The sequence below is a fragment of the Aotus nancymaae genome, unplaced genomic scaffold (assembly GCF_030222135.1).
Source record: "Aotus nancymaae isolate 86718 unplaced genomic scaffold, 86718_ANA_hifiasm-v0.15.2.pri h1tg000040l, whole genome shotgun sequence".
Lineage (NCBI taxonomy): Eukaryota > Metazoa > Chordata > Mammalia > Primates > Aotidae > Aotus > Aotus nancymaae.
The window spans coordinates 51176809-51203254 of record NW_026988454.1 but is presented as its reverse complement, the minus strand read 5'-3'; the positions used below and the strand labels follow the sequence as shown (position 1 = coordinate 51203254).

The 26446-nt window shown below is 40.5% G+C and overlaps 3 protein-coding genes across 3 annotated transcripts in view; 1 reads left to right on the top strand and 2 right to left on the bottom strand.

Moving 5' to 3' along the window:
* Nucleotides 1–1877: 1877 nt before the first annotated feature.
* TSPYL4 (TSPY like 4) lies at nt 1878–5981 on the bottom strand. The gene has a single exon (XM_012460411.2). It carries the CDS (start codon nt 5875–5877, stop codon nt 4639–4641), a length of 1239 nt encoding a protein of 412 aa, XP_012315834.2. The 5' UTR covers nt 5878–5981; the 3' UTR covers nt 1878–4638.
* A 14217-nt stretch (nt 5982–20198) lies between these two features.
* Nucleotides 20199–22168, bottom strand: TSPYL1 (TSPY like 1). Its single transcript, XM_012460417.3, has one exon. The coding sequence runs from the start codon at nt 22066–22068 to the stop codon at nt 20788–20790; it is 1281 nt and encodes a 426-aa protein (XP_012315840.2). The 5' UTR covers nt 22069–22168; the 3' UTR covers nt 20199–20787.
* A 157-nt stretch (nt 22169–22325) lies between these two features.
* The window catches only part of DSE (dermatan sulfate epimerase), a 164590-nt gene continuing 160469 nt past the window's right edge, over nt 22326–26446 (top strand). Inside the window, exon 1 of the mRNA XM_012460413.3 lies at nt 22326–22500. The gene's annotated coding sequence lies outside the window, so the exon portion shown is untranslated. The remainder of the gene's footprint in view (nt 22501–26446) is intronic.

The following is a 26446-nucleotide window of genomic DNA, read 5'->3' as shown; positions in this document are numbered from 1 at the left end:
ACTAAGGCCTGAATACTTACATGTCAATAGGGTTTTTGTTAACATTTTTATGCCAAATTTAGGATGGTTGTGATAGAGTGGAAGATATGCTAGCTTGAAATCAGAAAACTGAACAGTCTGAGACTTGCATCTTAGTCAATTTAATTTCACTTTCTGGACCTCTGTTTACTCAATTATTTAAATGGAAATAATAAAACTTGTGTTACAAGGATTATCAAAGTAGTATGAGAGTGCATGTGGAAGTGCCTGACATATCTCAGATCTTTTGAGGAGATTGTGAAGCCAGGGAATATGTCACTAAAACAAGATCAAATATCCAAGGCTTAAATAGTGATTCTGTAGGACAGGAACTCAATAATTTTAAATATAGGTAAGGGTTTTTTTTGTTTGTTTTCGTTAATGATGAAAACATTTAAGGATGCTTGAGTTAACTGGAGATAAAGCAACAGCACCAGGAGATATGGAGAGAAGATCCTAATAAGGTCAGAGAAGACTTTTATAAGTGTCTGGCTTGAACTGAATGCCCAGAAATGGAAGCCCAAAGAAATTGTGAGAGGATGAGGGAAATTATGCAGTCTCACCACTACTCACAGGGCATTATGGCCTGAGCGGACTAAAATAATACTTCTTAGGTTCCCAGAGGATGGGAGAACCTCTTAACTGGTTTGGAGATCCACATAAAGAAGAATTAGGGTCTAGAATTAAGGAAGAAAAAGCAGTACAAAGAAATTATGCAGGGATATACCAGTAAACCAATTGGTTGGTAAATGAAACCTATAAGATGCCTAATAGAGTAATGTAATGACTAATTTTATTAGACTAAACAGAACAGAAACCATGCTAACCTGTAACAAATATGTGGCACCAGCCTATTAGAGTGAATGCTATTGGTTAGACTAAAGCAGATAATAAACCAAGTGTAGGAAAAAGGACATTTTCTGATTATGTCCAGAACAAGCATAGAAAAGGTATAATAAAGCTTGAAACAGGTGGTTGACAATGCAGAAATCAATCACTGAATTGCAGTGGTAAAACACATTGTTAGGGGAATTTAGGATTAAGATGGATGTAGAGCTTGCAAAAGAAAACCTAGCTCTCTAACACTTAAAATTCTCCAGACCTAGAAAAATCTACTCAGCAAGAAATTGCAAGTAACAATCACACCAAGAGTCAGCACCTATTTAACTGTATGTTTAATTAATTTTCTAACTCAAATGAGAAATTTGGGGCCATTTATGTCAAATTTTTGCTTAGATAGCTACAAATACTTGGCAATTCATTTTCACAGATTTTGCAGCATCCATAAAGCCCTCTCTACTACAGAGAATGCATTGGTATTTATCCAATAAACCTTCATGTAATCGCTGCTATACAGCAAAACTATCATTACTGGTAATTGAAATTGTGATACCTGATATCACTTGTTTCTAGACATTTTATTTCATATTTTCCTGGTATTCTTTTTAAAGCCACACACTGGTGTAAGAGAAGAATGTAAGTAGCACTCAGAATACACAATAATTCTTCCAAAGGTCTATCTTAAGCTCATTGAAAATTAGACTTCAGAAGGCACAGTTAATATAAATGTAATGAACAAGGATAGTGCATAGATAAGTTTTCCACTGAAAACAGTATTTTAAGTGATACTATATGGTGTTTCAATTACCACCAAAAACTGCACTGGTTATGTAGAAAAAATAATGCTCATGAGTACGCAGTTGCAGTTGGGCTCCTTATTTACCATTTTCAAATGAAGAATCTTGGGAGGTTTGATGTCTATTGCCCTTTTTTTTTTTTGTACTTTCAGTATGATACTTACCGGTATCATTTGATAACTTTAATGATTTCCCAACCTTAAAATTAACCTAGACAACACAGAATTTTTTATTTTTTTTATTTTTTGGTGAAAACAAGAAATACAGTAGTGGCATTTTTCCTTCAAGCACATGTGAGAAGACAAAAGTACTAATGATCATCATTGAGCTTGACAGAGAAATTCTACTAGTACTTACACGTGTGGCTTAGGAAAATAAATGTCAAGTACATTACTAGGGCAAGAAATATCAAGACACAGAGTTATATTTTTCTTTTTGAGGTTACTTTCACAAGACATAACAACAATTTGTAAAATATTCAGACTATTCAAAGGTCACATTCAAATTATATTTCGAAGAATAGAGCCATATATGAACAGAGAGCAGAACAAGCTAATATATTTACGAATATTCACTGAAGTCTTTATACTGCACAGGACACAAATTTGGTATTTTTGCACTTGTTGTCAATTACAAGCAAAAAGCAGGCCTGTAAACATCAATTTTGTCATAGGCTGAAATGGAGAAAGGAAATAGATTTTACTCAAAAACAATGACATAAGGAGCATATACCATCAATCTTCCACACATATAAAGGTCACTCCTAGGATAATCGAGAGAAAACATCCAGAGTTACATTTCTGTTTACAAATATCTACTTGTGAATTCAAGGACTTATGAAAAATTGGAGGAAAACCCTCCCCCAAGCATACTATTTAAACCCCAGCCCCTCTTCCCTGGAGAGCACCTCAGGGGCCTCCCCTCCCACCCCTGATCCTGCAGGGTCTTTCCTGTGGGCCTTTCCAAAACCACTTCACAGCAGGCTCTTATCTGCTTCTGGACTTTTACTCAGTTTCCCAACCTAGGCTAACCTCTCCACTGTGTGTGTTCAGACCTCCTAAACTCTCAGGGAGCTTAGGGCAAGGCCTTCAAAACCAAAGGGGAAAAGGTGATGGTGGATGGTCCTTACCACCACACATCCTCATAACTAAGACAGCCCTGACAGCGTCACTGTCTCACCTACTGGAACTTGTCCCTGAAAATCCACACAGATGCTACACATTCCCTTATCCCATACAAGAAGGCTGAAGACCTTCCACAATGCAGGCTGCAGGCTGCAGCCTGCTTCCTTTGTTAGGAGCAGGGAAGGAAATGCAGAAGCTGAGAAATGAGGGCCACGAAAGCCAGGCAGTAGGATGGAGACCCATGGGACATCAGGGCAGTAACAAAATAGTACAAAGAAGAAGGCTGACCTACAAAATGCTACCCTGGGGTCATTTCCAAGCAGTCCAAGGCCCAAAAAAGAACTTCCAACTTTAGAAAAGTGGAGTGAAGTTTTGGTTGCCTTCACTCAAATCCTGTTCAGGACCTGTCTTAAACCCATCACTGTGAGGCCTTTCTCTCTCTCCCCAAATTCTCAAACTAAAAGCTCAAGAAATACACAGGTTTTGGTAGAATGGATGGTGTAAAGAGATAAGGATGTCAAAATCTGCCTAAAAGAACACTGCCTATAACTAAACAACCTATATGGCTCCCTTTGAAACGTTCAGACCTTGCTAAAGGAAGTGGGGTGGAGGAATGAGGACAGTAAGAAATCTGGAGTCCATTTAATCATACCTTTTTCTCTCTGAACACAATCAAGAAGAGAGCAAATTAAGCCTGCTTTGCCAGTTTTGTTTTCTGTTAATAAGCTGAAACTGCTTCAGAGTAAAAGGGAAGAAAAGAAGGGATAGGAGGGAGAGGAAGAGGGGGATAGAGAGAGAGACAGAGAGAGAGGCATAACAAGTCTCACATTCCAGAAATATCTCTTCCTCAGTGCCCCAACTGGCAACTTTATCATGTTCAGAGTGGGTGCAGGTGGGGAAAAGAGGGAATGCCTAAAGAAGCTGCTCAGATTAAGGGTGGTTTGTTGGCTAGGAGTCAGAAAGACGAAGCTGGAGGAGACTGTGTCCCAATCTTGCTATGGACACTGTCCATCCTGGTGGTAGGGGGTGTTCCTGTGTGCTCCCTGGGAGCTAAGTCTACAGATAGTTCCTGTTGAAGCAGACAATGGTGGCCTGAGCAAAGTTCAACCAGAAGGTGACAGCAAGTAGGGGTGGGCTTCATACTCACCAGTAACTGGTCATGATGTAGAGTAACCAAAGGTATAGGAAAACCAATGTGATAACATAGAACACTTTTCATTTATTACCTCATTCATGCCTAGCAGTCACCCACCAGCCACCAGCTTGTTCTACCAGATAACCAGTAGGGTGGATGGCACAAGTCCAGGAAGGCAGCTGGGATCCAGTTGGTGGTAATCTGGAATGTCCAATGTGGGTTGATGGCTAGGTTAAGATATCAGTTTCATCTTGCAGTGGTAAAACCAAAAGAGCTTACCATAAGTACATGGGCATCAGGTACACAGCCAGCATAAAGTATGAAGCCCAGACAGTTATTTGTGAAGATGTATCAAGATTCTTTGTGGTACACAACCACTTAAACTAGGAGAAGACCATGGTCACAGACAGGGTCCAAGCCATGCAAAGAAAGGCAGTATGGTACAGTATATCTATAGTATCATATGCTTGGCACTGAAGCCAAAGAAGGCCATGCACTTGAAACATGTTAACACACTGCAGAAAAGCATGAAGGCCCAGAGGAAGAATGGCATAGGCAGGTAAGCCAACAATCTTGCAACTGATTACTGAAGATTCAGAAGAACCAAAGGAAAAGATAATCCACAGTATGAAGAGAAAGCAGAGGGAAGACTGCATGCTGTTGGCCAAGCATAGGTCCAAGAGGAGGTGGTAAGGAAACTTGTGCAGAAGCTTCTTACAGGAAATTAGCCAGACTGGAACCTGAAGGATCTGGAGCTCTCCACTGGCTGCCTTGGTGGGCCTCGAATTACTCTGCGGGGCCCTTCACCCATCAGGTAGTATTGTAGGGGATTGGGCCATATTTCTCCTTTGATAATCTCTGCAATTCTGTCGAATTCTAGAAGGCTGTGGTCTGAGAACCAGTTGAAGAAACTAGGGATGGTGTTCCCTTCCCGGTTTCTGTGGATATGAGCTTGGGGGTCTTGGCCTCGGTGCCAGCGGATTGGAGTGGAAAGAGACACCACCCGGCCAGAGGATCTGCGCTCATATTCCTTGACGAGCCCCTCATTTCGGAAGTAGGGATTGCTCTGAAAGATGAACTTGAATTTGCAGCCTGCTCTGGGGTGTTTAAGCTCCTCCACCTCTAAATTGATCATATACCTCAGCATGTCTTCATCTTGGCCACTGATCATAGGTGACAGCTGGGGGTGGTTTCGAAAGGCAGTGACCCAGAAACCTGGGATATTTTGGATAATGAAACTTCTGCGCTGCATGTGAAGCCTTCGCATGCGCCCAAACTTGCGCTCAAGCTGAAGGAAGGCCCTGTCAGCCTGGGCATTTACGTTTGACAACTCTTGATCGATGGCCTCCAGCGAGTCCATGCAGTTATTGATCTTAGGGGCCCTGGGCCGTGTCTCCTCTTTCACCCCTCCTGCCACCTTTTTCTCCTTCTGTACCGCCTTCTTTTCCTCCATCACCGCCCCTGCTTCTCCCTCCTTTTCCAATGCTGCTGAGATGGCGCACTTTTTAGTCGTCACTTCCTTGGCCTTCTTCCCCGGTATCATCTGAGACCCCAACCGCCCTGTGCCACAGGCTTCTAGAGCCTTCAGCCCAGCGGGGCTACGGGGCTCTCCAAGCTGACAGCCATTTTTCTGGCTGTCGTCCGCAGCCACGGAGGCAGAGGTTGCTTCCAGACCTTTCGTAGAAGGTGGTGCATCCTCCTGCCCGGATTTGGTCGCTGCACCGCCGCGACTACCGGCAACTGGGAAGCGGAGGAGGGGGCCGCAGTCCACCGGATCCCGTGGTGCACCTCCCTCCGCAGCCGTCTCCAAGCTGTCCCCACCCGCCATCACCTGTGTCGCCTCGGCTTCTTCATGGAGCCCCTGGCACTGGTCTAGGTCCGGATCTCCTGGGGCATGGTCGGGGGCAGCCAGGCCGCCGGTTTGGACGAGAGGGAGTTTGTTGCCCCCATCCAGGCCGCTCATTTTGGTAGAAGTCAGACTAGCGGGAGAAGGAACGTCCCTTGTCCTCCGCAGTGGCTGCGCTCTGCCGGAAACGTCTAGCGCCACCCGTCTTTTACTCGCCGCGGTGCTACCATGGCAACCGGTGATGTCAGGGCGGTAGCGTCCTAACATCGCGCGAGAACTCTGCGCCGGTGACTACGCTTATCAATCCATCGTATTCCTTTGTCTTCTTGTCACAGAAAGAATTTTATCAGTCTGGAAGGGGAGTTTTACTTACGTAAATGGATGTAGACCAGACTCAAATATGTGAGAACTGTGTTAATGTGGATTTCTAAGCCTCTGAATGAATATCTAAGGCACCTAAGCTATTGTTTCTGAAAATATCTACTAAAATAAGAAGGGTTAGTTATTGTTTATTCAAGTCGGTTCATAGGGCTGCTCATGAGTAGGAAAGTGGATTCACGAACTCACAGGGCTTCCTTATTTAAGGTATGGATTCATGGCTATTACCAAAGAATTTAGATAAGAAGAGTTTGATTTTTAAAGAGAAGTGTTGCTGTGTTTAGTGTGTTGTTTTTTTTTAATTAAGGAGCAGCTGAAAGGGAAACTTCTCTCATCCTAACAAGACATAATAAAGGAATATTTCGATTTGTCTTACAGATTTTAAAGTTTATATAATTCGGCCAACATCAACAAAACAAGCGGACAATATTTCCTCCTTTAACTAATAAAGAGTAGCAAAATGTTTTTCCTTATGTAGAGGTGACTGGCACACGAGCCCAAATTTAGGCTTTTAAGCGTTACCGAAAGAAATATTATCTCAGGAGATTTTAATTTCTAAACTAATGCACATTATACGTTCTTTTCCACAGGTTACAGTCTTAATCTAAAAGTGGTTCCTGCTTCATAATGCTTGTGGGCATGAAGCCAGCAAATTTTTGCCAAAATGTGTTTATGTGGTAATTCACTGCAGCACAGGAGCAATAATCAGCTATGTGCAGGCATCTATACTATTGTATCTTAAAATATTTACTCTGAAAGTAAGGTTGGTTATTGTCTATTCGAGTCAGTTAGCTCTTACAACTCATTTGATAGTGATTATCACTACTATATATTAGTTTGTTGGAGTGTGAAAATAATGGTGTTAATCCTTAGAAAAATGCAAGACCAAAGGGAAAGTTAAATTTTGCACATAATGTCTTAAATTTATATTTGAATAAACAGTTATGATTATAACTCTTTGTAAAAGAAACTCCATTTTGAGCACCCCAGATTATGATGACTTTCAAATACAGGCTAGGAAGTACAGATTTAGAGAAAAAGGATTTAGAGAAATGCAGCATCCTGAGACTTCGCATGAGGAAAGTAATATAGTTCTGGTTCAACTAAGAATAAAGTACTGATGAAAGGTCACTGGCAGATAATACAGATAAACAGACTGCCTTGCCTAGTCAGCCTACCCAAGGACAATGTGTCAAGAATGAACTCTTTACTGCCTGCTAGCTAATCAGTTATTTCATAAGAAACATGCAAACAAGACTCACACAACGGAGAGCAATTATTTTTCTCTCTCTTTCCTCTTTGTCTTAATAAACGCTCTTTTTGTGTTTGTGAGATTACATCAATCTATTGATGTATCGTCTTTGTAAACAAGTCAACAGTGTGCTGTAATTGACTTTGTGACTCTGAGTTATTGGCAGTGCTCTGTTTCTTTTCCAAAGAATCTTTGCACTGTTGAAGTAGTAACTCTTTTCCATTATAACCTGAGCCAAGATGAAGAGAAGCAGTGAATACTGAATGAAAGTTACTTTTCCATGCAGGAGAAAACAGGAAGTTTGCTATTATATAAATTTATATAAAATTTTAAAATTACTTGTGAACTTCTTTTTCTTTTTGTATATGCCAAAATTTTTTAAAGATTTGTATCTCTATGACTCAAAGCATCCCCATCTCTAGCTTTTATTAGTCCTGTCACCTGAATCATTTTTCACTCATAACCACCTGACCATTCTTTAAAACTCAGTTCATGTAGATTGTACTAGGCATTTTAAACACATTACATTTTATAAACAAAGACATAGCAAGCACAGAGAAGTTAACATCCCCGTGGTCACATATATATTAATTTTAATTGGCAAATTGCCTCCTCCCATCTTAATTACTTTACCTCCTTCCTTAATTACTTTGCCATTTTGACGGTTCTCTGAATTTCTGTATAGCCCTTATGACATATACCATACAACTTAGTACAGTCACGTATCACTTAATGACAGGGATTTTGTCATTATGAAAACACCATATAGTACATCTATCAAACCTAGCTGCAATAGTCTACTATACAATTAAGCTAAATAGTGTATCATGTTGCTCCTAGGCTACAAATCTGAACAGCATGTTACTGTACTGAATACTGTAGGCACTTGTAACATAATAGTAAGTATTTCTGTATCTAAACATAGGAATGATACAGTAAAAATAGAGTATTATAATTTTATGGTCCCACACATGTATATGCAGTTTGTCTTTGACCAAAATGTTATGCAACAAATGACTGTAGTTATTTATCCTCTGCTTTTTAACCTTCTTGGTTGTTTTGTTAAGGTCATTTTCATCCCAGATAGATAACGATGACCTCATAGCAGCTTCTGTAGCATCTACAATAGTATAGCGCAGTTACTATCTCATAGAATGTTTTAATGAATCTTATTTAAGTGAAAATTTAAATTTAAATAAAAATTTTAAAATATTTTTACCAAAATGAATAGTATGACTATCCCTGTGTTTCATTTTGAGGTGGGTGGATACATATAGTAGCTATAAGTTATATTTTACATTTTTTGCACATTTGAATAATATATATTTTGTATACCATAAAGTCTGTTCTACTGGAAATTGACAATAAACCTTACTACACAGAAAAAGATACATCAGTGACTTATGATTCTATGGAAAAATATCCATAGAAAATGACATGAAAATTTATGATGTAATTTTTATTTGCAAGGAAATAAGATATTTAATGGAAGTTCAAACATAAATTAATACAGTCAAACAGGAACGACTTTACTAAAGTATACAGTAAAGACTGGAAAATCTGTTAAATATCCCCTATTGTTACACCCTTGACCAGCAGTTTCTTTTTCAGAATGCTATAGTTTCTGGTTCATAATAGCTTACATTCATTTAGTGTTTTCTATATGCCATATACTTGTATGCTCTTAAATGTGTATCTCATTTAATTTTCACAAAGACCCTGTGAGGTGATATTATGACCTCCACTTCACTTTGCCTCAGAAGGAATTGAGGCAATGAGAAATGAAGTGGTTTATCCAAGATCACACAGCAAGTGGTGGAGCCACAATTCGAATGAGGTAATCTGATTGGAGAGCCTGTGCACTCATTCATCATACTATTCTGCAATCCTACACAACCTATAATATGAAAATCTACCTTCTTAGAAATAAGACTATATGACCATCCCAATTTAATGTTGAACTTTCTTCTTTATCTTCTTTTCCTTTACCTGTCTTAGTCCATTCAGGCTGCTATAACAAAATACCATGAAGTGGGTGACTTGTAAACAGTAACTTACTTCTCACAGTTCTGAAGACTAGGAATTCCGAGATCAAGACACCAGAAAATTTGGTGTCTGGTGAGGGCCTGCATCCTGGTTCTTAGACAGTAGTTTCTTTTTGTGTGTGTTTTGTTTTGTTTTGTTTTGTTTTTGTTTTGTCCTTACATGGAAAAAGGAGTGAGGGATATCTCTGGGGCTTCTTTTATAATGGCACTAATCCCATTAGGGCTCTAACCTGAGGCACTGATTGACTCCTGGATGACCCCACCTCCGAATACTCTCACACTGGGGATTAGGCTTCAACATAATTTGGAAAGGACAAAAATATTCAGTCTATAGCCTGCCCCCATCCATAAAATTAGTGACAATTGTTGAGGAAGTGCCCAATTACTAAAGTAAAACAGGAATTCATGATTCTCTGTTTCAATGCCTTAATTGTTCTCAATTCATCAGATATAACATTTATTTTTACTTTATTTTTATTTTTATTTTATTTTTATTTTATTATTTTATTTTATTTTTTTTTGAGACGGAGTTTAGCTCTTGTTACCCAGGCTGGAGTGCAATGGTGCGACCTCGGCTCACCGCAACCTCCGCCTCCTGGGTTCAAGCAATTCTCCTGCCTCAGCCTCCTGAGTAGCTGGGATTACAGGCACGCGCCACCATGCCCAGCTAATTTTTTGTATTTTTAGTAGAGACGGGGTTTCACCATGTTGACCAGGATGGTCTTGATCTCTTGACCTTGTGATCCACCCGCCGCGGCCTCCCAAAGTGCTGGGATTACAGGCGTGAGCCACCGCGCCCGGCCCCTATTTTTATTTTATTTTATTTTTAGACAGTCTCACTGTGTCACACCCAGGCTGGAGTGCAATAGTACGATCTTGGCTCACTGTAACCTCCACCTCCTGAGTTCAAGCGATTCTCCCGCTTCAGTCTTCCAAGTTGCTGGGATTACAGGCACCTGCCACCATGCCTGGTTATTTGTTCTTGTGTTTTGTTGTTGTTGTTTGTTTGTTTGTTTGTTTTTGGTAGAGACGGGGTTTTGCCATATTGGCTAGGCTGGCCTCACACTCCTGTACTGAGGTGATCTGCCCTCCTCAGCCTCCCAAAGTGCTGGGATTACAGGCATGAGCCACCGGGCCCAGCCAGATCTAACATTTCTTTTTATAACATGTTTTATAACTCCCTTTTTCTTTCTTGAAATTCATATTGTATATCATCATGCATATTTTTTAAAGTCATTGTAATAACTTGGTTATAATTTAACAGAGAAATAAAAAGGAAGACATTTTTTAAGTATTTTAAAATATAGGCCGGGCGCGGTGGCTCAAGCCTGTAATCCCAGCACTTTGGGAGGCCGAGGCGGGTGGATCACGAGGTCAAGAGATCGAGACCATCCTGGTCAACATGGTGAAACCCCGTCTCTACTAATACAAAAAATTAGCTGGGCACGGTGGCGCGTGCCTGTAATCCCAGCTACTCAGGAGGCTGAGGCAGGAGAATTGCCTGAACCCAGGAGGCGGAGATTGCGGTGAGCCGAGATCGTGCCATTGCGCTCCAGCCTGGGTATCAAGAGTGAAACTACGTCTCAAAAAAAAAAAAATAAAAAAATAAAAAAATAAAAAAATAAATATAAATGCATTGACATGCCAACCCTTTATGTCATGATAAATTAGTTAGACTCTTGTCTGACTGTCCAGTCTTCAAGCTCTGAGAGTATTTCTTTCACTTGGTCTATTCTGATATTAATACCCATGAATGCACTATGAAATTCTTGTAGTGTGTTTCTCAGTTCTATCAGGTCAGTTACATTCTTTCCTATACTGGCTATTTTGTCTGTCAGCTCTTGCATTGTTTTATCATGATTTTTAGCTTCCTTGGATTGGGTTTCAGCGTACTCCTGTAGCTGAATGGTCTTCATTTCTATCCATAGTCTGAATTCTATTTCTGTCATTTAAGCCATCTCAGCCTAGTTCAGAACCCTTACTGGGGAGGTGATCCCATCATTTGGAGGAAAGAAGACACTTTGGCTTTTTGAGTTGTCACGGTTCTTGTGCTGATTTTTTTCTCATCTTTTTGGGCTTACGTTCCTTTAATCTTTGAGGTTGCTGATCTTTGGATGGTTTTTCTTTTATCTTATTTGATAACTTTGAGCATTTGTGGTGTAAGGTGGACTCAGCCAACTGGCTTTGTTTCTGGAAGATTTTTACAGGGCCAGCCCTCAGCTCCCAAGTCCTACACTTCATGCTCTAATTTTGAGGGACTTGTATGAGGCCCTGACTTTGTTTTCTGGCTCCTTAAGGTTAGGAATTTGCTGTGTTGGGGGAACTGAGGTGCTCCTGGACCACTGGTCACTACCCTTTAATGGGTAGTGTCAGCCAAAGCATTTCATATTGCAGCAACAGGGGAATCTGTCCTTGCTCACATGTGCCAGCAGCAGTGGTAATAGCAGCTGCAGCAGAGTGCTAGCAGGTGCCATGCTGGCAGGCATTTACCACAGTGGCAGAGGAAATGCAGCTGCAGAGCGAGGGGAGTAGGAGTGACCCCAGCTGATGACTGAGTACACAGTCAAGCTGGAGGTGGTGTTGATTCAGGGGTGGGGCACTGGTGGGCACAGGTCTGGGTGTCTTCTCTGTACTCTGCAAGCAGCAGTGATTGCTCAGGGCAGAGTAGGATCTGCTGTTCTCTATGGAGTGTTAGCACAAGGGTGGGGTGCTGGCAGGGACTGGGCTGGCTGGCTCTGTACCCACCAAGGCTCTGTCTACAATGGCAGTCAGCGGGGGAGTGGAGTAGAAAGCACTCCCACATGCTGGTGGGGCAATGAAAGCAAAATCTGCCTGTACAGAAGTGCTAGCAAAGTGATGCAGGGAGTTGCTGTGATCCCAGGGGAAGCTGCAGTATGAGGAAAGAGCATGCAGGCTGGCACATGGCTGTAGTGGCCAACTCACTGGAGCTCTCCGCTGGTTAGGCATGGTCCACCAGCACAGAAGCTATGTTGTGGGCCCCCGGGGAACCCGAGACAATCCTGCAAGCAGGAGTGGGCAGGCTGGGACCCCAGGAGAGGCCAGCAAATCAAGGGGTGCTCAAGTCAGACCTGCCCTGTCTGATGGGCAAGACCACCTTGCAGAGTTCAGATCTGACAGTTCCCTAGGGTTAACATCTCCTATAAGAGCAAGGTGAGCCTAGAGGGGATAGCCATCCCCGGTTGTGCTTTGCTGCAGACATTCCCACATCAAACCCTCTGGGTTCTGCATCAGCTGGCTTGCTGCCCCTACCCTTTCTCTAATTCTCTCTCTCTGCCAACTTGAGTGTCCATTGTGGTCAAGGTGTCTCCTTCTCCCAGGGTTCCAGAGGCCATGTGAGAGTAGGTTGCTCCTTGCCAGTTCAACTCACCCATTCCCCTGGAGCCATTGGCAGCCAGGAATGACTCCTGGTGTGCAGTAGCCCCATGTAGGGTTCCCAGCTTTCTCCTCTTTTAACCCAATTTCTTTTTCCATGTTTTAACATCTCTGAAATGACTATCCATGCTATAATCAATGGCATCTTACAACTGCTACCAGCAGAACAGCAGTCATGGTATACCAGATTCATAAAGCAAGTTCTTAGATGACTTCAAAGTCATCCTGGAGATGTGAACTTGGTTGTTAGTCTTGCCAACATGACTGGACAACTACAACCTTTTGACGTTTCAATCAGTAAAATCTTTAAGCCATTTGAGGAAGGAAAATAAGTCTTATTTGTTCCCTGAAAATATTCTGTTGATATCATCTGATAAGATCAGGAAAGTGCCAGCACCAAAACTTGCAGAATGAATACTGGAGGCTTAGGGGAAAAAAATCCCAGAAGCATACTCTTAGTAGTAGAACTTTCTACTAAGATATGTTGTCATCATCAAAATAATTCAAGAATGGCCAGGCATGGTGGCTCACACCTGTAATCCCAGCACTTTAGGATGCTGAGGCAGGTGGATTACGAGGTCAAGAGATCAAGACCATCCTGGCCAACACTGTGAAACCCTGTCTCTACTAAAGATACAAAAATTAGCTGGGAGTGGTTGCAAGTGCCTGTAGTCCCAGCTACTCCAGAGGCTGAGGCAGAAGAATTGTTTGAGCCCGGGAGGCGGAGGTTACAGTGAGCCAAGACCGCCACTGCGCTTCAGCCTGGCAACAGAGCAAGACTCCGTCTCAAAAAAAAAAATTCAAGAATTTTGAATAGTAATTAAGATTACTATTATAAATGGGAAAATAATTAAAACAGTGAAACTAGTTTATTTCATAATTTACTTTCTATGTATACCTATGAGTGATATAAAACTACATTTTTTAAATCAAAAGGTCTTTCAATACATACACAATAAAAATCCTAAGAATTAGAAACCTTTGTGTCGGAGTCTAATTGAAAGTTCTTTTCTTAGTGTTAACTAATGGCATATTTAACAATCGATACTTTTAGAGTAGATGAAATAAATCACTTGTAAAAATGCAGCATATATCTAAAAAGTGCAAATTTTTTGTTTTCATATGTGAAATACACTCATGTGCCACATAATGTCTCAGCAAATGATGGACCACATATCTAACAGTGAGATTATGATGGAGCTGAAAATTTCCTATGACTTAGTGTCATCATAGCCTGAGTAAAGTTGTATCCCTCATGACATCATAGTATAATTCATTACTCATGTATTGGTGGTGAGGCTGGTATGAACAAACCTACTACACTGCTAATCATATAAAAGTATAGAACATACAATTAGGTAGAGTACATAATACTTGATAAAACATAAATGACTATACTACTGGCTTATGTATTTACTATATGTTATTTTAGAATATATTCTTTCTACTTATTAAAAATAAAACTTAACTGTAAAATAGCCTCAGGCAGATCCTTCAGGTGGTATTCCAGAAGAAGCCATTTTTATCACAGAAGATGACAACTCCATGTGTGTTATTGCCTCTGAAGACCTTCTAGTGGGACCAGATGTTGAGGTAGAAGACAGTGATATTGATAATCCTGAGCCTGGGTATGCCTAGGCTAATGTGTGTGTTTGTGTCATTTTTAACAAAAAAGTTTAAAAAGTTAAAACAATTAGAAAACAGCTTATAAAAGGACATAAATATTTTGTACAGCCGTACATTATTTGTGTTCTATGCTAAGTGGTATTATAAAAGAACCAAAAACTTTAAAAAAGTTAAAGGGTTATAAAGTAAAAAGTTACAGTGAGCTAAGGTTAATTTATTATTGGAGAAAGAAAATTTTCAAGATAAATTTAGCATCCCAAAGTATACAATGTTTATAAAGTGTACAGTAGTGTATTAGTCCATTTTCACACTGCTATAAAGAACTACCTGAGACTAGGTAATTTATAAAGAAAAGAGGTTTAATTGGCTCACAGTTCTGCATGGCTTGGAAGCTCTCAGGAAACTTACAATCATGACAGAAGGCAAAGGGGAAGCAAGGCACGACTGACTACCACAGCAAACATGAGAGAGAGAGCAAGAGAGAGAGAAAGCAAGCCACACACTTTTAAACCCCCAGATCTCATAAGAACTCACTAACAAAAGACAGTAAGGGGGAAGTCTGCCCCCATGATTCAATCACCTGCCACCAGGCCCCTCTGACACGTGAGGATTACAATTGAAGATGAGATTTGGGTGGCGACACAGAGCCAAACTGTATCAAGTAGTGCACAGTAATGTCCTAGACCTTCACATGCACTCACCACTCACTCACTGACCCACCCAGAACAACTTCCAGTCCTGCAGGCTCCATTCATGGTAAGTATCCTATACGGGTATACCATTTAAAATCTTTTATACCATCTTTGTACAGTTTTTCTATGTTTAGATATGTTTAGTTACACAAATACTTGCCACTGTGTTCCTATTGCCTATAGAATTCAGTACGGTAATATGCTGCACAGGCCTATAGCCTAGGGGCAATAGGCTTACCATAGAGCCTACATGTGCAGTAGGCTATAGGATTTAGGCTTGTGTAAGTACACTGTATGATGTTTGCACAATGACAAAACTGCCTAATGACACATTTCTCATAATGTATGCCCACTGTTAAGTGAAACATGATTGAACTGCTATGTTCTAGGCTTAAAAAATAATGAATGTTTCATCTACATTACTGTTTTGAGCTGGATAATTATTTTATATAGGGCACTATCCCTCACATTCACAATACTAGCATCCCTAATGCCCTTAATAAATACCAGTCGCAGCCCTATTCATCGTAATAACCAAAATTACTCCTGAAAATTTCCCAAATACCCACTAGAGGGAGGTATGCATATACATTGAGAACTGAGTTTTCTAAATGCCTATAGCTGTGATATTCCCATTCCTGGTCACTAGAGGGAGGAAGTAGTCTTTAGGATGATAATATTCTGCTTTGTCTGCCTTCAAAGTTCAAGTTTAAGCTGCTGTAAAGAAAATATTCATGGCCAATATAGATCATATTTCAGTAAAATAGCTATGGCACAGTTTTTCAACATACATTTGGTATTCTTTGTATTATTAAAATGGAATTCGAATACTTTAGGCTATCACTGTTACAAAATTCATATTTTCTTAGGCTAATTATCTAGTTATGATCACTGCCTATGATAGTATTTTCAAAAAAAAAAAACCTCATATTCTTCTGCTTTCACCAGTCTTAAGAGAAACCAAAACAAAGGCCCTGACCCGAATGACCCCGCACCTTTGTATGCTGGTTAAAATGCACCCTATGTGACTGCAAGTCCCAGTGCTGTTACTTACTAGTTGTTTAATTTGGGCAAGTGTCTTCACCTCTCTAAGCCACAATTTACTCATATACAAAATGAATATAATAAAACAACTTACAGAATTATCATGAAGGTGGAATGAAGTATCTGTTTTTCACAATACACTTTCAATAAATATAATCTGACTTGCTCGTTTTTATTATTTTTATGCTAAGAATTACATTAAATAAAAAAGTTGTAGGCAATATAAAATCAAACGCTATTATGAAACTGTAATTGTATAAAAGTTTGGAAACAAAAGACATCCATGTAAAATGAAGCAATAGGTGAAAGGTTTGTGGAAGAAAAGAAGAGTTGAACTGGAACAAATAGGATACCATTTGAATAATCTGAGAAAAGTCATGAAACACTGGGACATAGTAGTAATGCTTGTCTACTACGTTACAGTCAATTCTAAATGATTCTAGACATATAGTATATTGGGCTGATAGGGAATACAACCCTTTTTGCTCTAACTAAAGTGCTTTACCACATTCTTCCACATATCACTTTAAAGACCTTATAAAATACCTTATGAAAAAACTAGCTGCATGAAATACATACTTCTAATAGCTGATTTTAGGCAGACTTTCTTGTTCAAGGTCACTTATATACAGTCTAGGACTTTTAATTATATAATAATGTTGAAGGAAAGGAAGTCAGTCCTGAGGGGGATGGTCCTGATAATTTCTGACAACTCCTCTCAGCCGGGCTGGTCCTGAGTTTGCTTGTATGCAGTAGCTTTTTGAATGTGTATTTGCTGGAGAAAAAGAGGAAACATTCAAGGAACGGTACCCCCCTGAATGAGCCTGAGTTCCTCAAGGGCAAAGACAACCTTTACTATCCCATATAATCCTTACTTATGCTAGTATTCAATAAACAACTAGGGCAAGATTACAATTACAGACTACACTAATTTTCAAAAAGTATGCATCTTCAAGTAGTAGGCATTCACTGAACTGACTTAATGCAAAGCTAGACTCAGATATTTTCCTTTTCTGTTGCTAGCCAACTGTTAAAATAAGACAAATTGTTTTCTGAACATCATATACATTTGTAAACTAAAAATAGAGCATTTTACTTTAGAAAATATGAATATATTGGTCCTAAATGTTACTAAAAATTTAACCAATATAACTGTCAGTGTCAATCTGGCATCCAAATCTACCCTACCTCTATCAAGAAAGTGTTGCACAGTACATTTTGCAAAATATTCAGTGTATCTTATGTACTCAAGAATAGATCATGAAAGAAATTTTACTCACTTTCTCACTACCCATTGGCCTTGAATTTTAGCCAGGTAACCCTTATCTTAGTCACAAGAAGCTTCATGAGGAGAAAGTAATAACATGTTTAATTTTTACAGATATTTTATCTGCTTTCAGATATTCCTCAGGAAATCAAAAAGCTATCCTATCCTATATAATTTAAAATTTACTAGTAGCCACATTAAACAATGGCAAAACCAGAATAATTTTTAAATATATTTTAACCCAATGAGAAAAATATTTCAACATGCAATCAATATGAAAAAAATTGAGCTATTTTAACTTTTTTTCCATACTAAGTCTTCAAAATCCAGTGTGCCTTTTATATTTATAGATCTCAATTCAGACTAGCCACATTTCCAGTGCTCAATAGCCACAATCCTGTCCTGTATTGGGCAGGACACATCTAGAGTCTAACCCCCTTCTATCTCCAGTATAATCACCTTAAAATGCACAAAGTATATAAACGGTAACCCAAAATTAAGTAATGCTCTGTTAAAATGCAAGTGAAAGATTAAATGTTAAAAGTGTTTGGACATTTTCCAATGACTAGAATGGGAAATACTGTTATTTATGAATGGCTTTGCAAATCTTTTTGACATTTTCTTTCCATTTGCTCATTCAGAGCACTAGGTTATTTTGTTCTTTTTCCCCATCTGAGTTATTTTGTGAGTCAGTATTTATCTGCTGACAACTATGTGTAAAACATTATGCTAGATGCAATGAACAATGTAAAATACACTACATCTCAACTTTCACAAAGTTTCCAAACTTCTAAGAGAAGAGTGAAAATGTGAAAAACATGAAAATATAATCTCTGTATTTTATTTTACTGTGTCACTCCATCGATTACTTGTCAGTCCTTCCCCAGTTCCCTAATGAAGGTAATGGACTTTATTTTCTTACTCTTTTTCTCTTAGTAACTATTTGTGGAATTCACTGTAATGAATAATTATGTTATTTTCTATAACAGAGGTCCCTCCAAAGTACACTAAGTGCATAAAGAACATTTATCTCCTCTATGGGACCGAAAGACTAAACGGCAGAAGAGTTACCAAGGGCAGGCCTTGCAGGATTTGACAGAAGAGAGTGGTGAGGAAATTTGAGGAAAAGAAGTTTTAACAGATGAGAAAGTATGAAAATAGAGGAATACATAACATATGATAGGTACTCCCTGCATACAGCTTAATAAAAACAGCCTGAATAGCCTGAGAATATCATTTATGGAGCTAGAAATGGAGGATCTGGGCAACTGAAGGGGAGCTTGTGCTGCATAAGCTATGTGGAAAAAAGTGATGGAGTAAGCAGTTGCAACTGCTAACGTTTTAAAGCAAACTACCTTGGAAGGTCCCAAATGTACTGTGCCCTGTTTTCTTCTCTTTGGGATAATGCCTATTGTGTCCATTTAAGGACTTTAATGATTCCATCATTTTTAATTAACATGAACAATTTCATTCGAGCATTACATTTATGGGTAAGGTGAAAAATAAATCTAGCAGAACAACATGCTTTTATTTTACCATCACGCATAAAAAGAAGACAAATATGCCAATGGTACACTTTCAGTTTGTCAGAGCAATTTAACAGTATTTAAAAGCAATTTAGGAAAAAAGACACATCACTTACTAAGAAAAATTGTTACCAGGGAAAATTATCATGTAAGACAAAGACAATCAATTAAACCACTTTTGTAGATTATTTTTCCATAAAGGCAATTTGACAAGCCTAAGACCAAGTTATTCAAACTATGTTTCTAGGAATATAGTTTAACAGAAACAAGAACAAATTGAAAACTGTTACAAGTATTCATATGTTTCTATATTGTACAGGAAAGTAAGACTATTGTTCTTCCAAATGTTCCCAATTGAAATCAAAAGAATGTCTGTACAGCTCAATTTTCACAATAAGCAGAAACAGAAAAAAATAAAATTTTACTAAATCCTAGTAAAATAACAATCTTCCACATAAATTCGGTCACAAAACAAGCAAGCAAGCATCCAAAGTTGCACTGTTTGTGTTTCTTTAAAGAACCCTTGTCTAGGCAACAATTTAACACTTTAACCCCTTCAATTATCCTTTAACTATCCTGAGAAAAGTATTTCTCCATTCATTACCGCCGGGGAGTAAGTACTCCTTCCTCCTCAGCTCAGTCTTCATTCTAGGCCCAATTTTTACCTGGCCCATGCCTCTAGCCTTTTGTTCAGTTTTCCCCGCTTAAGGCACCCATCACAATCTCTTTAGTTCTTCCATCCGTTATAAACTAGATCTCATGTTTCATTCCATCCAGATGTGTCTCCCTTTAAATATTCTAGGAGTTGATAAAAGGGATAGAAAGTTGGGGAGAGAGAAGGGGGTGTAGGGGGAGCAATAAGAGCTGTATTTTACAGGACAACCTCTTTGTCTCTGAAAATGACAGAGCCAAAATAAAGTTGGCTTTTACAAATGTTTCTAAGCTATTACTTTTTTTTTTTTCTTTAAGAGACAGGATTGGGAGGCTGAGGCGGGCAGATCACTAGGTCAGGAGTTTGAGACCAGTCTGGCCAGCATGGTGAAACCCCGTCTCTACTAAAAATACAAAAATTAGCCGGGCATGGTGGCACGCACCTGTAGTCCTAGCTACTCGGGAGGTTGAGGCAAGAGAATCGCTTGAACCCAGAGGCGGAGGTTGCAGTAAGCCGAGATCCAGCCTGGGCGACATAGCAAGACTCCATCTCGGAAAAAGAAAGAGAGAAGTAGGAGCAAAGAGGAAGAGGGTGAGAGGGACCTTGGCAGCAGCCAAAGTAGGGCAGGTAGCAACAGAAACTGATTAGAGGTGAAGGAAGAACAATTAAGTAGCATAAATCACACAGAACAAGTAGCTCCACTGCTTTTCTCCTCTGAGTTCATTAACGTCCAGTAACTGTCCATAGGCCACGTGCCCACACTGCCCGATGCAGAGCTAAGTAGATAGAATAGGCTCCCAGACAAAGCTAGAAATCCAGGTGATAGCAACCAGTTCAGAGGCCCTGGGAATAAACAGGGTCCAAGCAGTACAGATAAAGGCAGTACCATCTACAGTATCATTTGCTTGGCTTAGTAGTGTGAAGGATGGCATTGTAGCATGTGATATTCCAGAACAGCATGGAAGTAGAGAAGCATTACCCACCACCGTCTCAATCTTGAGGTTGAGAGAAGTGAATATCCAAAGGAAAGAGGTGCAGAAAAGTCAGCAAAAACAAAACACAGTAGAAGGCATACCCATTTCTGTTGCCCAAGCACAGGTCCAGCAGGTGGTGGTAGGAGACCTTGTGCAGGAGTATTCCCAAGGGCAAATGTTAACCCGACTGGAACCCAAAGGGCCTGGGGATCTCTACTGGCTCCCTTAGCGGGCGACGTCTGGCTCTACGGACTCCTTCACGCAACAGGTAGTATTGCAGTGGATTTGGCCACAGATCTTCTTTAATAATTTCAGCAATTTTGTCGGACTCTGGAAGGCTGTGGTCTGAGAACCAGGTGAAGAAGCTGCAGATGAGGTCTTGGTTTCTGCGAATGAAGGACTGGGGTTCATGCCCCCTGCGCCATATAATTGGAGTGGAAAGAGACACCACTCGGCCGGAGGATCTTACCTCATATTCCTTGACAATCAGCTTGTTTCTGAAGTAGGGGTTTCTTCTAAAGAAGAACTTGAACTTGCAGCCAGTTCTAGGGTGTCTGAGTTCCTTCACCTCTAAATTGGTTATGTACCTTAACATATCTGCATCTTGGCCCCTAATCATGGAGGACAGCTGGGGGTGGTTTCGAAAAGCAGTCATCCAGAAGCCCGGAATATTCTGAATGATGTAGTTCCTCCGCTCCAGGTAGTGTCGACGCATCCGCCCAAATTTGTGCTCTAGTTGTTGGAAGGCCCTATCGGCCTGAGCATTCACAGTGTCCAGTTCCTGCTGGATGGCCTCCAGAGGGTCCATGCGGAGAGCCTCATGCAGAGGCCACGGCCCTTCTTCCTCCGCCACTTCTATTTCTTCACCTTCTGGCGGATGCTCCTCTACCTCCATCTGCTCCTCCACTACCTGCTTCTCCGCCAGGCCTTCCTTCACCACCACCTCAGCCCTCTGCTCCTCAGCCACGGCTGCTGAGACGGTGGCGCACTTTCCTCTCTTCACCTTCTTCGCCCCCGCCCCCGCAGTCAGCTCAGACGCGGACCTCTCGGCGTCACAGATTTCTAGGGCCTTCTCTCCACCCTGAACGCCCTTTTTCAGGCTGTGGTCTGCTGCCACCACCACAGACGTGGCTGCCAGGACGTCGGCAGGAGGCTGGCCCTCTTCCTGCCCGGCTGTGATCGCTACATGACCGCGACCCCCAACAACTCGGATCTGGGGAGTACCGCCACGGCCCGCGGGATCCTGGGGTACGCACCCTTCCTCTGAAGGCTGCGGGGGCGGGAGCGCGACGGCCTCCCAGCCTCCCTCACCCGGCTCCGCCATCACCTGTGTCGCCTCGCTTTGGTCGCGGAGCCTCAGGCACTGGCGTGCGTCCGGGTCGCCCGGGACGTGGTCAGAAATAGTGATGCTGTGCGTTTGAAGGGGAGGGGTCTTCTCGACCCCATCCAGGCCGCTCATGTTGGTTACAGTCGGACCGACCGCAGGTCAACGCCCGTTTTCCTCAGAGAAGCAGAGCTCGGAGGTAACAGCGGCTCGCACCGCCCACCCTCGGGTCTCAGGGAAGTCTCTGCGGCAGTGTCGTCAGGCCTGCAGATCTCACGGTATCGCGAGACCTTGCTGAGGCTGGAATTGGTTCCGCCTCTCCCAGCCAGCCAACCGGATTCTCCGGGCTTTACTTCTGTGAATTTACCCATAGCAACAGTAATTTTACCTACGTAATTAAATGTAGATCGTCCTTAGTTTGGAAGCTGTGACGACTCACCTTGAGATGAATCTGGAGACTGCCCCCAGCATGTAGGAGCAGTTGTAGAATCACAGCCCAAACAGTGCCTGCTCTCCAGTGTCTGAAAACAAATGCTTTTCTGGTCTTCACTTTTTTGAGGCAGGAAGGTAAATCTATTCCGTGTTACTCCATGTAACTAGGAGCAAAAAGCTTCTCTTTACGATGAATAGCAAAATGTTTCCCCCCTTCTTAGTAAAAGTGACATAAAAATATCAAGTCTAGCCTTTACCATTACTGGGGGGGAAGAAAGCTACTCAGTAGCTTCTTACCACTAAAGCGATGCGTATTATTCATTGCTAATTCTCGATTTATAATCTCCGTCAAATAAGAGTTTGTGCTGCATAATATCGGTAGGAATTAAGCCAGGATCAGTTTGCTAAATGTTGTTCCATGCCTCCTCACTGCAAGAAAGAAGAAATGATAACTATTTCCAGCCCCATAAACTTACTTAATTTATTATCATATTTAGTTAAGTAAGATAGGAATGTTTGGCTCTAATGAAGCATCTGTCTTTAGCAATCAGCTAAGAGTTTATTAGGGAGGCCAATGTCTCTGGTTGAAGTGTTCCAGTTTGTTGACTTGTGAGTTAAACTTGTGTAATGTTAGAGAGTTACAAGGCCTCAGAGAAGTATCAGCTGGGGGAGCCACATACCACCATTTTATGAGGAAAGGCTTATTAAAATGGACAACAAATACGGCCTTGAAGTAGAAAACAAACTTGCAAAGAGCAACATGCAGCTGGTTGACTCAAAGTGTAAAAGAGGCAAACATAGTTTTCTACTTAATTTGCCTTGTGTGATATTAGGCTGATGGCCCTCAAAGATGTGCCTGTCTTAGTTATGTGGCTAAAAAGACTTCACAGATATGATTCAGTTAAAGATTTGGAGATGGGAAGATGATTCTGGATTATACAGGTGGGCCCTATGGAATTACAATATTTCTTTTAAGAAGGAGGCAGGAGGGTCAGTCAGAGAAGATGTAAGGACAAAAGCACAGAAAGAGGGGAGAAACGGTGGAAAATAGGAGGGGGAGCAAGGAAAGGGAAATTGCTATGTTGCTGGCTTTGAAGATGTAGAAAGGAGCCAGGATCCTAGGAATAAAAGCAGCCTCTAGAAGCTTGAAAGGTAAGGAAATAGATTCTACCCTAGAGCCTCCAAAGGAATGCCAACACCTTGAGGTTATTACCTATAACCTCCAGCACTGTAAGATAAAGTTGTATATTTTTAAGCTGATAAATTTGTGTATTTTTAAGCTATCAAATTTGTTGTAATTTGTTACAGAAGCAATATGAAAGGAATACACCTTGGATTAAGGTTTGGTTGCATCTGTGCATGCCTCAAGTTGTTTCTAATAGCAGCTCCTTCTGCCTTGCTCATTGTTTCCCACGAGTTCCTGCCCAACAGCTGTGCTGTATTACAGCTTAAACCTCTCTTTCAGTATCAAGACCAGAAATATACTTAGGTATACACAGAAAGAAAAAATTAAAGCCTAAACATACCACAAATGATACCTGAGGAGACTGTAAACTGCAGGAGGAGCTGATCATGGTTTTGTTTACCTCTGTTTGGTGCCTAGCATACTACCTGGCACAGTATCCCATAGATTATTAAAATGTTAAATAAAGGAGCAAATGAGCAGAACACAGTTTCTCTTGCTTGCAACTTGCTGCTTGCAGAAGAGAAGTAAAGGCCATATGGATTGTCACCCCGCTCTTCTCTCTATCTGCCTCTGGCAAACCAGAGGGCTGCTCTACTATAAATGGTAACAAATTCCTACTCAGGAGAGTGAATTTCTGTATGTGCTTCAAAGGCTCTAAAAGGATAGGGAAAACACAGATAAAACAATTTTATTTTACAAATAATTTAAATTTATATGGTCACCCTGTATGACAAACAAACTCTGAAAAGACAAGCATATTTAAATGAGTTTACATATCAAAGCCTTAGGCTACCAGCACTGTATTTCCAATTCTTCTCTCCTTTCTGGACAAGTCAAGGTAATGATTTCAGGCCTCATTTCCTTTCTGTTTACAAGAAATATAAAATGTGTTCCATCTCTAGAAGAGATGGAGGCTGTGATGCATGGCTGGAATTACTTTTGGTCTAAATAAAAAGGAATAATGGAACTTTCCACAAAGGGTGTTTATTTTTTTGTTTGTTTGATTGAGATGGAGTCTCTCTTTGTCACCCAGGCTGGAGTGCAGTGGTGCAATCTCAGCTCACTGCAACCTCCACCTCCCAGATTCAAGCGATTTCTCCTGCTTCAGCCTCTCGAGTAGCTGGGACTACAGGCGCGCGTGACCACCCAGCTAATTTTTGTATTTTTAGAAGAGACAGGGTTTCACCATGTTGGCCATCTATTGACCTCGTGATCTGCCTGTCTCCATCTATTGACCTCGTGATCTGCCTGTCTCGGCTTCCCAAAGTGCTGAAATTACAGGCTTGAGCCACTGTGCCTGGCCAGGCTATTTCTTTCTAATTGCCATGAAATCATCTTCTATCTTGAACTGGTATAATTTCATTTGGCCTAAAGTGGAGACTTTTATTATTCCAATATGTGTTCTATTTTTTTAAGCAGAAAAGAGTGTCAGGCTTGGACCAATCCTAGAATATATGGCTTTATTTGTCAAAGAAGCCATTATGTAATTAATATAATTAATACTCTTACCAGTAAAGCTAGGAAATTCTAATTACAGATCATGTAAGTATAATGAGGACTCTGCTGAATGTATTTCCCCCAAATAACGTTGAGACTCTTTAAAGGAACTCTTCATTCTCTTCTTGTCAGCACATTTGTAAAGCTGTGATATAGAATAGTTGCATATATAGAGAACATGAGATAAAATTACTTCTCACAGAAAATCACATTAGAGAAGTGATGTGATTATAACTCTTCCTTGTAGGTGATGGAAAGCTCAGGTCATGATTGCTCAGTAGAAGGGTCAGTAAAGGGCAAGGATTTTAGAGGGAAAAGCAAATATTCATACTTTATGTCCTATATTTTTTTAAAGAACAAATCTTTGCTCGGAAGGAAGAACTCTCTAGGATGTCAACATGCATCAAAGCTCATGTGCTCAGGGAGTTGTTTTGCCATACAGGCAAAGTTGTGGTTGCTATTTGACATAGAATATTGTACTTATTATAGTAGGGCTATTGCTTGTGGAATTTTTATCTTTTTGTGCTTAAAAGGCTCTAAAAGGATACCTCTCTTTTACATGACACAGGTTATCCTGCTATCTGAGAATTCTCTTTGTAGGTAGATACCACACATTCTCTAAGGCTTACCAAAAACCTGCCTTGCTTTAGAATGTGCTAGGCATTTTACATGAATTAAACTGTCAAATTTCATAAAATAGGAAACAGTAACACTGAGAGGCTAACTTTACGAAAGTCATACATATAGTAACTGGTAAATTCTTTCTCCTTTCTCCTGGATGCATCTTTCCTAAGTTCCCTATGGCTCCTTAATCTTCTTCACCTGAATTACTGCAACTCTTTTATGAGCTGCACCATGCAATATAGCACTTAATTATGCTTTTTCTCTTAGTGACTCTAGTTGATTTATATGTGTCAGTCTCATCATCCCAGCATTCCAGCATCATCTCATGGGATAGGAGTATATTTGCAGCTTCTTTTGCATTTACTCATCATAGCATGGGGCTCAGATTTTGGTAGATTCTTAACAATATTTGTTGATTTTAATAAAGTAAAAAATTATCTTGCAAAAACTAACAGTGTATCTGTACTGGCATTATATTTTATTTGAAGAGGGAATATATTTTGGCTATGCTTCATATATCACCTTTTTGCACTTTAAAATATAGGATAAATTGGTCCACGACAGAGCATTTCTGTGGCAATTGACAATAAACTTCACTACCCCCAAAGATACTTGAATCTTTTCTGATATGATTCTATGGGAAAACATCTGCAGAAAACCCTGAGGTTTTTCTCCATAATATCAAGGAATCATAGATTCTTCAGGAATGATTTCTCAGGTGGCAGGGAGTTTAGCAGAAGTTCAGACATTTTTGTTTTGCAGATGATAGGTTTT